We start from the raw sequence: 13630 nt of genomic DNA on the forward strand, positions 1-13630 counted from the left end.
TTAGAATCAACATTAACTACACGTGAATTGTACTGAAATGATTAATATATAAACTGGATCATTCTGTTAGAATTGCAGAAAAAGGAAATATAATATACACATTTTAGCTGTAATATTCGTGTGTATTAATTGTATTTTGCTGTTACATTTACAATATTTTTTATTATATTGTTTAGTTTTGTATTGTATATTTTACAAAATTATTCTGGTAAACAGCTGTTATTTTTTCTGTTAAAATGACAGGACATTATGTACGTTTTTACAATTTATTCAGATTTTTATACATTGGTTGTAATGAACTCAAAATTTTTATACTTTTACCAGAAATGGGTGTATTTAACATAGTTTCAGCATTTTCAATCAAATAGCAACATATGCTTCAACTAAACTGTATTGAAACACAAAACAGATTACTTATCTTAACAAAATCTAGGCTTTAGAAAAACTACATAGAACTGATCTAAAATCTGCACAGAAAAAAAAAAATACAATTCCCATTATATTGATACTGATTACTTGGTCAACAGTCACGCCTCACGCCACTCATGATCTGAAAGGTCCTGAATCAACGTCAGGACTCTGGGGTTCACATGAAGCCTGGATTTTTTTGACTTCTCAACCTTTGTCCCCTTCTCAGGGTTGATGGAGAAAAAACACCTGTGGAACAGAGGAAAGATAGTTGACTACACTACAAACAAAATATGTGAAACTTATTGTTTCTGTGAATTGTTATCCCTGTAAGTTCAAATAAGTGAAAATATCAAATAAGCCTCATCAGAGCCAAAAACACGCACCTCTGCAGAAACTCCAGGGTTGATGCCAGCTCTGATGGGTAGTGAATATTGAAACAATAAAAGCTCCCAAACATCAGGCATAGGGCAGAAGCAAAGGAGGGGATGTTGTCCTTCACGATGGTTCGATCCACACTAAGCATGTATCGTTTTGCAGAATAGCAGGACGATCCTATGAAAATTACAGTAACATCATAGTAAAAGAGCAATCTATCAAAATAGAAAAGACAAAGGAAATGATACAGAAAAGGTGAGTTTACTTACCGCACACAATCATGGTAGGAGTCAAAGGCACTTGGTCCATGTGAATTTCCCCTGCGAGGCATGCGTCCTCCACATCGCAGAAGATGGCGTCTTCCTTCTCATTGAAGTAAGCTAACAGCAGCAACACCATGTCCATGAGGTCTTGAGAGCAACCACTTTGGTCTCCTCTCATCATTTGATACTTGGTTACAGCCTGTAGGAACTTGCCACTCTTGTTTACACAAACTGTTTTCATGTAGTGCAGGAGTCGGTTTCCCTTTACGTCAAGATTCCGTAAGAAAACTGCTTTTAGCTGAACTCCGGTAAGCTCCTCAAAATGGACTGCCATACCAAGCTCATCAAACAAATATGGCCTCTCTCCAAGGAGGTGCTGGATATTTTCCCCCCGATTGACTTGTTTCCGTTGAGTGTAGAAAGTCTGTTTCATTAGAAGTTTCACCTCCTCTGGATTTGCATCAGTTTGCAGGAACATCATCTTCAGTTTTTTCTTTTGTTGAAGCTGGCTCTCTGTGGTCTCTCCAAGGGGCAGAAATTTTAAATCCCATTTAATACAGCCATAGGTGTCTTGGATTGCTGCCCTTTTTTCTGGAGAGACTTCATCTGTGTCAGACTCATCAGTGAAATGCTTCCGTTTTCTTATTTTTGGAGTTGTAGATCGCCTCACATTTTCAACTCTATTTTGAAGCAGTTTGACGAGAGAATGGTACCCTGGCCCGATCACATCTCCCTCTATAATGTCTTGCAAAGACTTTGGATATTTTGCCAACATCTTCTTGGCAACTTCTGTAGTAGACCTTTTAGTTATCAAAGAGTGTTTTTTCATCATCTCCGCGACCACAATTCGGATCATCTCTCTTCTCATACCCGGGGTTGGACGTTTTCCTCGCTCCAGTGATTGTGTTAGTTGTTCTGGAAGCTTATGCCATGGTATCTCAAAGCTGTCCACCCAATCTATATCGGGGCTTTGGCCATAGTTGGAAGAAGTTGATGATGAACTTCTGGGTGAAATAGACTCTGAGAATAATGGAGGTTCTGGAGAAGCAACAGCAGATGAGCTACTTGTTTCAGGAGTCTCACCTGTGAACACATCAAGTAACAAGACTACAAAATTAACATTTCACATTCTTGCTTCATTTGTCATTCTGCACATTAAAACTCGACTTACATCTCAGCTTCCAAGCAGCAAGTAATTTCCGGGCTTGAATTGGCCTCAAAGCTGACAATAAATCAGCTTCCTCGATAAACTTAAAATCATCAGATATCTCAATTCCAAGGGATTGTAGGTGCTCCTCAAGAATACCTGCATTAATCTCAGAGAGGTCGGGCAAGGCCTCACTTATGGCACTCCGCAGGAATGTTTGGTCCATTTCTGGAATTCAGCAAGACATTAATTTTCAATATGTGTGAATTTTACATTTAGTGAAGGATCACTGTTAACTGTCACCACTCAATTTCTTCAACTCAGGAGTCCAGATCATTTATATAATGTTGTGTTTCAGTGGAATAACTTGGTGCCCATCAACAATGTATGAAGATAAGGGATAAAAATCTACAAGGTCACAGATTTCCAGACATTCCAACCTTGTAGTCCTTTTTGCCACTGAGTACAGGTGATATTCAGGATGATAGTTAGCTTTCTGTGTATCCATTACAAAATACACAGCTGTATCATTTTTAATCACAATCATGAGAAGTTCTCCAAATGCCATGTTCTCATCATTTTTTGAAACAAGAAAATTTCCTGTTTTGCATGATGTGCCTTTATAGCATATAGCTGTGGAAATACTACCGTTGTGTTCTGAGAAGCCATACTCTCTCACGACATGTCTAATTGCATCACTGTATAAGCTGGGGTAAAATGGACAACTATCTCTGACCTGCAATTGCTGACTGCAGCCTCGCCCAGCTGAAAGATATGCCTGAAACATCTGATGTCTCTCAGATAAAGTTAGGCAGATGTTTTTAAAGTTCTTTAGATGTCTGGCACATCTCTTAAAGTAGCTGTGTTTACTTTCGAAACGTAGGGTCCATACTCTGATCAAGGGTCCAAATTTCAAAATTAGTGATGGATAGTGACGCATGAAATGGTGTTTTGGTTTAAGAGGAGACTCAGCAAACAAACTTTTTCTTGATTCCAAATATTCTTGAATGATAATGTCAAGGTAGGCCACCTGCGACAGTGAAATATTTTGCGCACAAATCAAATCAACAATATCTTTAAGCTGCATCGTTAACTGCCACACATCATCTTCAGGATCCTGCACTTTGTCACCAATTAACACAGGCAACAACCTTAAGAAATTCCAGTTCTGGATGGCTTGACCTGGAATCCTGAACCCCTCACAGTTGACAGCACATGGTTTTGTGAGAGCATCAGACCCCTTGTGTTTTCTGGACATGTGAGCAGTAAAGGACGACTTCACAGTAAATTGATTACTGCAACCTATTACTGGGCATGCCACAGGTCGCCCCTCTGCAATATGTGATTTTAAGTGGACAATAAGTTCGTTGACTGTGTGATATTGGCATCCACACATCGAAATACCACACTTAAAATTTGTGAAACAGGGGGTGACGGGACGTTATGAGCATGATAGTAGTGACCTTTGAACGCGGCATAAGTACAAAATGTCCGCTTTCAGTCGGCGCCAACACATTTGAAAAATGCGCGCGGTTCATTCCTGTGGATTTTACAGTGCAGCACATAACCCCTCAAACTCTGTAATGTTTTACTGCAAAATTGACATGTTAAACAACCGAAATTTTCAATAACGTACTTGCAACGAATTACTTCAGCGCTAGCTAATGCTAACACGAAGCTAACGCGCTAGCTCCAAACAGCGACCAACAAGGTAGCCAAAACTGACCAACTAAAAACTGGGGGAATAGTTATAGCGTACCATAGAGAAAATTAGAATTAGAAAGCTTACCTGATCTGTAAATCTTGCCTGCTCTGGTCAACTTGACTGCTGCTGGTGCTCATCCGTACCGGGCTTCAGATGGCGGTCAACGGGGAATCGCGTGCAAGCAGTTGATTGGTCGTCCGTGATCCAATTAAAGAACAGAAATAAAGTGCTGGGCAGCGTCGACTGGAAATGATCTGGTCACCTTTGAAATTTTTCTGAGGCTGAATAGTTAACTATTGTAAATCTGCACACTGGTCTCAATGCAGTCAGACATTTATAATGATATTATAACCAATTAAATACTAAATTAACTAGGATATTGTGAGCTAACATACAGAGGTGGATGCCAGACCTTCAGTGCTTGGACAATGGTGACAGTGGTTATTGATGATATTGAAATGGCCCTGTGGACCATTGGGATCATCAGAGAATGTGATATGATCAGACTAGCTTCCCTATTTTTGGTAGACATTCTGGCCACATAAAGATGCCAAATAAGTTTAGCAATATTTGTATACTGTCTTTTGTCTTACTTTTTAAAGCTTTTAAAATACATTGCATAATTTCTGCCTCAGCAATGATGCCATTTAAAGGCTTTGCACCATTTTTATTAATGGAAATTTCTATGGTTTAAAATATGTATTTTTTTTAACAAAGACTATTTTTACACTGAAATGAAGTTATTTCAACTGTATCGCAATGTTTTTTATGCTACGTCATACATATGTACAAACATCAATAATATATGATTATTTCAACAATTTTTAAATGTTAAATTAACAGTTTCAAATAGTTTGGAGCTTTACTAAATAATAAGATAAAATATACACTTTTTGATTGTTTTTCTATTTACTGATCATTTCTGTCATGATTTTACAGAAAATCGTTTACATTGTTGGACATTTTTTACAGTATACTCATAGACTGCATACAAAAGATTTCATAATTTTCCAGTCTCAAATGTGAAGCCAAAAATTTCACAATACATAATAACATCAACAGATAAATTTCATCATCCGAAAGTCTGATCTGGTGGTCAATCTAAAATTATTTCCATAATTAATTATATATTATATATCCTCTAAACATGGGACATTTGTATTTGATTGGCATGTTTGACGTGCAAGCTTTGGTTGGGGTACATGGACTGACATCAAAAGTCAAATAGGTCACTTTCACTTCTTCCACCTCATCCTCCTGTCCCAATATGGTTCCTTCTGGCTCCAAAAACTAAGCAATGCATGTAAGTCAAACTCCTCACTTTTAAAACTACCTTTCAAAAAAACAATGGGTGACATCATGGAGGGTTGACATTTGGATTTACTACACTGGCTCCCTGTAAAATTTAGAGTTGCCTTCAAGCTCCTCCTCCATGTATACAAAGCATTCCAGGGGTAAGGACCAATTTACACCAAGGACCCCATTGAGCAGTGCAGGGACAAAGGGTAGCAGATGTGGCTATTCCCAGTTGAGGTCAGGTGTAGGGGTTTATATGCAGTGTTTGTGGAAGATGCTTACAGCTTTGGAAATCACAGGAAAGAAGTGGAACGCAGTTGTCTGTAGGTTAGGGGAGGCAGCAGAAAGAGTGTATTTATGGAATAGAAGGGAGGAGTTGAGCTGAAGGCCAGGAGGAGATGGGCAGTAAATGGGTCCAGGTCAAAATGTCCTGTGAAAGTAGAAAACCAGATGACATCTTCTCCTGGCTGAAAGCTACAGACATGCAGATGTGACTGAAGTAGACAGCAAGTATTGTGAAGCACTTTGACTTTGATGTAAAGATGTAAACAAGACTTTAAGGTCTATTCAGGGGTAATGGAGAAGAGGGTCCGCCGGATAGTCAAACCTTGGATTCAGGAGGAGCAATGTGGTTTTCGTCCTGGGCGTGGAACAGTGGACCGGCTCTTGTGAGAAGGATTATTGTTATTGTTGTTATTAGTATTATCTTTAAATGCTATTGTATGTAGACTTTGAGTGTTTGAGGAATGTTGATAGGAAAAGAAGAACATGAGAGTGTCGTAAAAGTGCTGAAGCTGCTTAGCAGCTCAGCACTTAGATGTATCCTGTTGGTCAGGATTAGAGAAGTTTGTAAAGATGTCAGAAGACAATGAATTACGATATCCTGTTTAGACACCCATTCTGTTTGCACCAATAAAAGAGGTGAGCGAGCAGCAGACGAACGGAGTTGACAGAGGAAGCTTGAACTGCTGCTCGGCTCCCCCTTTGCAAAGGACTCCAGTTGTTTGCGTGGTTACTCTGAGTCTAGTGAACGAACAGCGCGGGTGATCAAAACTTCATCCTCACACCCTCAGCAGGGTCCTCGAGGGTGCATGGGAGTTTGCCCAACCAGTCCACATGTATTTTGTGGACTTGGAGAAGGCATGGGATAAATTTTCATTGTTATGCTGATGACACTCAGCTTTATTTATCCATGAAACCAGAGGAGACAGAGAAGTTAGTGAAGCTCCAGACCTGTCTTAAAGACATACAGTCCTGGATGTCTTCAAATTTCTTCCTCCTTAACCCAGGAAAAACTGAGGTCATGGTGTTTGGTCCTGAACCTCTCAGGGATAGATTAGATCATATGATCACTCTAGATGGTATCTCATTAACATCTAGTCTCTGTGAGGAATCTAGGAGTAATTTTTGATCAAAATCTCTCCTTCAACTCACACATTAAATTAGTCTCTAGAAGTGCCTTTTTTCACCTGAGGAACATCACAAAGATTAGGAAGCTACTGACGCGGCATGATGCTGAAAAGTTAATTCATGCTTTTGTTACTTCTAGGCTGGACTATTGTAATTCTTTATTATTTTAAGATTAGGCTTAAAACCTACCTCTTTGAAAAAGCTTATTGTTACTAATTCTGTAGTTCCAGTTATTATCATAGATAGACAAATTATCATACTTAAGGGGTCGTCTAATCATTAGGTTAACATCTTTGCTATGCTGCTATAGGCTAAGGCTGCCGGTGTCCAGAAACATGATCACCTGACAGGCCTCTGTCACCCCACTGGGTTATGGTCTCCTCTCCTCTCCTCATCAAGTAGACTAGTGATGCTATTTCCTGTGTAGTTTTTCTGCTCCCCCCCCTTCTGTATTCATTTATAGGTACACCACCTTCAGAGCTGCATACTGACCTCCGACCCCGCTGATCCACTCAACCGGCAGCTTATTCAATTGAATTGAATTCAATATAATGTATTTTTGTATGTATTTCTATGCTCTATGCCTCTCATCTCCTTTTATCTACCTCCCCTCTCCTCTCCTCTCCTACTTATTCTATCCTATACCTGTCCTCCCCCTTCTCTCTCTACCCAGCCGGCCATCAGCAGGAGGGTCCCCCTACATGAGCCTGGTCCTGCTCAAGGTTTCTTCCTGTTAAAGGGGAGTTTCTTCTTGCCACTGTTGCTTGTCTGGGGTTAGGCCCTGGGATTCTGGAAAGCGCCTTGAAACAATTTTGATTGTAAAAGACGGTATATAAAAAAAGATTGATTTTGATTTGAGGGGCTGAAAGCTGCCTATGCAATAGTTAGAAAGTCAGAAGAAGGTTTTGAGGAAGTGGAAACAGGAAAGATTACAGGTAAAGAGTCAGCACGACTTGCAGAATTGAAGGCAGTTATTAGAAATTATTAGAAATATCAAAGGGAAAGAAAGTGACCATTTATACAGATTCAGCATATGTAGTGGGAGCTATCCAGTTAGAACTTTGTCAATGGTTGCGGGCAGGTTTTAACACAGCATCAGGCTCTCCTATAAAACACGAGGCAGAGATGAGGCAATTGGCACAGGCACTCGTGGAACCAGCAGAGGTTGGAGTCGTAAAGTGCAAAGGTCACAGCAAGGAGAACTCTTTAGAGGGAAAAGGTAATGATGGGGCAGATCAGGCAGCAAAGAGGCCTGCAGGTTATAAACCAATTTGGTGTTGGTAGAGAAAATGTTGTGGTTCAGTTTCTGGATGGCATCCGGGGGCAGGCCGATCTCCGAAGAGCGCTGAGCCTCCAGCGCACCTGCAGCTGGTTACGTCCTAATCAGCGCTTACTTAAGCTCTCCCCTCTTTGCCTCCGGTGCCAGATTGTTGCTTTTGTTCGCGCATCTAGCTCCAGCTCCTCGAGATCGCCCATCCTTCGGTCATTGTTCTCTAGTTTTGTGAGTTTTTTCCTGTGCCTTGTCACCTTTTTCAGTTGTTTTTTTCCCATTTTGAATGGTGATTTTTCGTTCGCTCTTTCAGTTGATACTTTTCCTGAGATTTGTTGTTACTTTGTTTGATCTTCTTGGATATTGTGCCAATAAAGAACCTTTTGCTTGCACTCTGCGTCTGGGTCCTGGCCTGCCAAACCGTTCCGTAACAGAAAACAGTTTATGAAACCCTTCCAAGATACAATAGGGAAAGACTTAGTTGTGATCAAGAAGAAGCTTCTCCACATGAAAAAACAGTTTGGGGGGACAGTGAAAGTTAAAGGAATTTGGCCGTTCTGGAAGCGGCCCATGGCCTTAAACATTGCGGGAAACCACAAATGATGTGGTATTTAACACATTGGTGGCATCCATTTTTGTCAGCCATTGTAGAAAAATATATCAGAGAATGTTCAATATGCACACACTTTAATGTAAAATCAACAATTCGACCACACGAGGGAAAGTTTCCAGTTGCCCCCATGGCACGGAAAGAAATCATTATAGATTTTACTGACATGATAGACCGAGTCAATGGGTTCCGATATCTCTTGGTGGCAGTGGATGCATACACTGGCTGGCCAGAGGCGGTTCCCGTAGAAGCAGAAGATGCAATAAGTGTTTTTGATAAATCCGACACATGGTTTCCCCAAGCGAATTAGGTCTGATAATGGAACTCATTTTAAGAATAAAGATTTACAGGAAGTAGAAAAGGCATTAGGCCTTAAACATACATTTGACACCGTCTATCATCCACAATCACAAGCGAAGGTAGGAAGAATGAATCAAACACTGAAGAGCAAAATTGGTAAGATATGTGCTCACAGCGGAATGAAATGGACACAGGCGCTTCCAACAGCCTGGATATCAGAAGCTCTGTTAGCTCCCAAACAGGATTCACCCCTTTGAGCTCGAGCGGGGTGTGCCCTTTCCGGGACCAGGAGCATAGACCTTATTTTGCCCCTCCCTGGGCGACCACCTTATCGTGGTGGAGGGGTTTGCGTGTCCCAATGATCCCAGGAGCTCCGTTGTCTGGGGCTATATGCCCCTGGTAGGGCCACCCATGGCAAACAGGTCCTAGGTGAGGGATCAGACGAAGCGTAGCCCAGACCTCCTAATGATGAAGAACAGCTTTGGTCCTACGTTTCCCTTGCCCGGATGCGGGTCACCGGGGCCCCCTCCTGGAGCCAGGCCTGGGGGTGGGGCACGTTGGCGAGCGCCTGGTGGCCGGACCTCTGCCCATGGAGTCCGGCCGGGCACAGCCCGTAGAGGCAACATGGGACCCCCTTCCCGTGGGCTCACCACCTGCAGGAGGGGCCAAGGGGGTCGGGTGCATTGTGTTTTGGGTAGCAGCCGGAGGCAGGGACCTTGGCGGTCTGATTCCCGGCTGCATAAACTGGCTCTAGGGACATGGAATGTCACCTCTCTGGTGGGAAAGGAGCCCGAGTTGGTGCGCGAGGTTGAGAAGTTCCGACTAGATATAGTTGGCCTCACCTCGACGCACAGCAAGGGCTCTGGAACCAGTCTTCTCGAGAGGGGTTGGACTCTCTACCACTCTGGAGTTGCCGATGGTGAGAGGCGACGGGCAGGGGTGGCAATTCTCGTTGCTCCCTAGCTCAGTGCCTGTATATTGGAGTTTACCCCGGTGGATGAGAGGGTAGCCTCCCTTCGCCTTCGGGTGGGGGGACAGATCCTGACTGTTGTTTGTGCCTATGGTCCAAACAGCAGTTCAGCGTATCCACCCTTTTTGGAGTCCTTAGAGGGAGTGCTGGAGAGTGCTCCTTCTGGGGGCTCCCTCGTCCTCCTGGGTGACTTCAATGCTCACGTTGGCAATGACAGTGTGACCTGGAGAGGTGTGATTGGGAAGAACATTCCCCCTGATCTGAACCCGAGTGGTGTTTTGTTACTGGACTTCTGTGCTTGTCTCAGATTGTCCATAACGAACACCTTGTTCAGATATAAAGGCGTCCACATGTGCACTTCAGATTCAGATTTATTTATTGCCATTGTTCATGTAGTACACAGTATTACACAAGCTAGGAATTTGTCTCGGTGTGACGCTGCAACATTCAACATAGAGGAGACAATAAACACTAGAATAAAATAAGACATATATACAGTATATATATAAAATCTCTTCGCAGGATCTTAGCTGTTCCTAGGACTGCGCTCTTCTGGACAGAGATCTCTAGTGTGGTTCCTGGTATCTGTTGGAGCCATCTACTCAGGTTGGGTGTTACTGCCCCTAGTGTCCCGATCACCACTGGGACCACTGTTGCCTTCATCCCCCACATTCTCTCCATCTCCTCCTTCAGCCCTTGGTACTTCTCCAGCTTCTCGTGTTCCTTCTTCCTGATGTTGCTATCACTCGGGATTGCTACATCTATCACCACCACTGTCTTCCGGTGTTTATCCACCACCACTATGTCAGGCTGGTTGGCCACCACCATCTTGTCAGTCTGGATCTGGAAGTCCCACAGGATCTTGGCCTGCTCGTTCTCCACCACTTTCGGAGGTGTCTCCCACCTGGTCCCTGGGACCTCCAGCCCATACTCAGTGCAGATGTTCCTGTACACTATGCCAGCCACCTGGTTATGCCGTTCCATGTATGCCTTGCCTGCCAGCATCTTGCACCCTGCTGTGATATGCTGGACTGTCTCAGGGGCATCTCCACACAGTCTGCACCTGGGGTGTTGTCTGGTATGGTAGACCCTGGCCTCTATTGCTCTGGTGCTCAGGGCCTGTTCTTGTGCAGCCATGATTAGTGCCTCTGTGCTGTCTTTCAGTCCGGCCTTTGTCAGCCACTGGTATGTTTTCTCGATATCAGCCACTTCCTCAATTTGTCGGTGGTACATTCCATGCATGGGCTTGTCCTTCCATGATAGCCCCTCAGGTTCCTCCTCCTTGGTGGGCTTTTGTTGCCTGAGGCATTCACTCAGCAGTAAGGGCCATCTTCTTGATGTATTCTTGGAGGCTTGTTGTTTCCTCCTGGACAGTAGTTCGGACACTTACTAGTCCTCGGCCCCCTTCCTTTCGCTTTGTGTACAGCCTCAGGACACTGGACTTAGGGTGAAACCCTCCGTGCATGGTGAGGAGCTTCCTTGTCTTGATGTCAGTGGCTTGTATCTCTTCCAGTGGCCAGGGTATTATGCCAGCAGGGTATCTGATTACTGGCAGGGCGTAGGTGTTTATGGCCTGGATCTTGTGCTTACCATTCAGCTGACTTTTCAGGACCTGTCTTAACCTCTGCAGGTATTTGGCTGTGGCTGACCTCCTAGCTGCCTCCTCGTGGTTACCATTTGCCTGTGGGATCCCCAGGTATTTGTAACTGTCCTGCACATCTGTGATGTTCCCTTCAGGTAGTTCAACCCCGTCAGTTGCGATCACCTTTCCCCTTCTAGATATCATCCGCCCACATTTGTCTAGCCCGAATGACATCCCGATGTCTTTGCTGTAGATCCTAGTGAGGTGAATCAGGGAGTCGATGTCACGCTCGTTCTTGGCATACAGCTTGATGTCGTCCATGTAGAGGAGGTGGCTGACGGTTGTTCCACTTCGGAACTGGTACCCATAGCCACTCTTGGTGATGATCTGGCTGAGGGGGTTTAGGCCTATGCAGAACAGCAGGGGGGACAGAGCATCTCCTTGATATATGCCACATCTGATGCTCACCTGCGCAATTGGCTTTGAGTTGGCCTCCAGAGTCGTGTTCCACAGCTTCATGGCGTTCTGGATTAACTCTCTTAGTGTCCTGTTGATGTTATACAGCTTTAGGCGCTCTAGTATCCATGTGTGCGGCATTGAGTCATAGGCTTTCTTGTAATCAATCCAGGCAGTGCACAGGTTGGTGTGCCGCATCCTACAGTCCTGGGCGATTGCCCTGTCGACCAGTAGCTGGTGCTTGGCACCTCTGGTGTTGTTCCCTATGCCTTTCGTTTCATCTTATATCCAAGCATCTGTAGGATTACCGTTGCCGCTGCATACATCAGCTGATTGGTCTCAGTGATGGTAGTGGTAGAGATGGTTGACAGCGCCGTGTTCAAGTCTTCCAGTAGAGATTCGTCTTGTACTTTGTGTGTTAGCCTTGGCAGGGAGGTAGTTGGGTTCCCCCAGGACTCCATGATATTCAGCTGCCCTTGTCCCGATTCCGTCTGTCATTGGGGCTGTGTACCCAATCTCGATATTGTGGGGTGATGATGAAATCACCCCCACACTGACCTGGCGTACTGGCTCCCCCTTGCCGTAGCATATTTGTACCGTGGGCGAGGCACACCGCCATGCCTCGTCAATCTCTAGCTGTGATAGCAGCTTCTTATTGCGGATATTCGAATACTGAGCTAAGAGCCGCTTCTTAGTCAGTGAGGATGTGGGGTTTCGAAGTACCCATCTCTCCCACATCCTCTGCATGTACCCTCTCACGCTGGGGTTACTCCCGTAGTAACACTCCATCAGTACCATGTTCTCTGCCATGCTCCATGAATGCCATGCTCCATGAATGCCTTGTTCCAGGAGCCAATTTGACATCAGGCACCCCTGGTTCCCTGACGCGGACCTTGTTGACCCGGGCGACGTCCGAGCCGGTATGACTCTATCAGTTAATGTTCTGCTCATACCGAGGTGTAGGCATATATGTGTAAGGAGCCTTGCCTAAGGGCTCGTCTAGATTCGAACTGACAACCTTCCGCACCAAAGTCAGCGGCGTAAACCACTGGCCTATCCAGTCGCATACAGTATGTATGTATAGATAGATAGATAGATAGTAAGGAATAGGTAATGTGTATTCCTATAATGTGCAAGAGCAGCAGTTAAATTAAGGTTAGAAGTCCACAGTGCAGGTCAATGCAAAAGTAGTGTATTGTTCATGAGTCCGACTGGCTGCTGTACATGGTGCTTAAGTGATAAGTCACTTGGTGTTCAGCAGCCTGATGGCAGAGGGGAAGAAGCTGTTCATGTAGCGGGAGGTTTTGGTCCGAACGGACCGTAGTCTCCTGCCTGAGGGGAGGGGGGAAAACAGTCCGTGACCAGGGTGGGAAGGGTCGGCCGTGATCCGACCTGCACACCTCTGGGTCCTGGAGATATACAGGTCCTGGATGGATGGAAGCCTGCAGCCGATCACTTTCTCGGCAGCGCGCACGACGCGCTGCAGCCTCAGTCTGTCCCTGACGATGGCGCCAGCATACCACACGGTGATGGAGGAGGTGAGGATGGACTCGATGATCGCCGTATAAAACTGCGCCAACATCCTGGGAGGCAGTTTGAGCTTCCTCAGCTGCCGTAGGAAGAACATCCTTTGCTGGGCCTTCTTGATGAGGGAGCTGATGGTTGGCTCCCACTTAAGGTCCCGGGTGATGGTGGTGCCCAGGAAGTGGAAGGAGTCCACAATGGTGATGGGGAAGTCCATGAGGGCAACGGGGGGCAAAGGGGCCGTGACTTTCCTGAAGTCCACAATCATCTCCACTGTTTTCTGAGCATTCAGCTGCAGGTTGTTGTGTCTG

The 13630-nt window shown here is 44.7% G+C and overlaps 1 protein-coding gene across 1 annotated transcript; it reads right to left on the reverse strand.

Moving 5' to 3' along the window:
- Window positions 1–205: 205 nt before the first annotated feature.
- LOC115247575 (uncharacterized) lies at window positions 206–4129 on the reverse strand. Its single transcript, XM_029829747.1, has 5 exons — window positions 3986–4129; window positions 2221–2424; window positions 1056–2132; window positions 795–963; window positions 206–657 (listed from the first exon to the last, which is right to left on the reverse strand). The coding sequence occupies exons 2-5, from the start codon at window positions 2420–2422 to the stop codon at window positions 528–530; spliced, it is 1578 nt and encodes a 525-aa protein (XP_029685607.1). The 5' UTR covers window positions 2423–2424; window positions 3986–4129; the 3' UTR covers window positions 206–527.
- Window positions 4130–13630: the final 9501 nt, after the last annotated feature.

This window comes from Takifugu rubripes, chromosome 21 (assembly GCF_901000725.2).
Source record: "Takifugu rubripes chromosome 21, fTakRub1.2, whole genome shotgun sequence".
Lineage (NCBI taxonomy): Eukaryota > Metazoa > Chordata > Actinopteri > Tetraodontiformes > Tetraodontidae > Takifugu > Takifugu rubripes.

Bases quoted from the DNA above. Each gene is read 5' to 3' on its own strand.
- LOC115247575 (XM_029829747.1), bottom strand. From the start codon at position 2,422: ATGGACCAAACATTCCTGCGGAGTGCCATAAGTGAGGCCTTGCCCGAC. The intron at 2,133-2,220 runs GTAAGTCGAGTT...ATGTGTTCACAG, and splicing joins TGCTGCTTGGAAGCTGAGAT to GTGAGACTCCTGAAACAAGT. The intron at 964-1,055 runs GTAAGTAAACTC...TAATTTTCATAG, and splicing joins TCCTACCATGATTGTGTGCG to GATCGTCCTGCTATTCTGCA.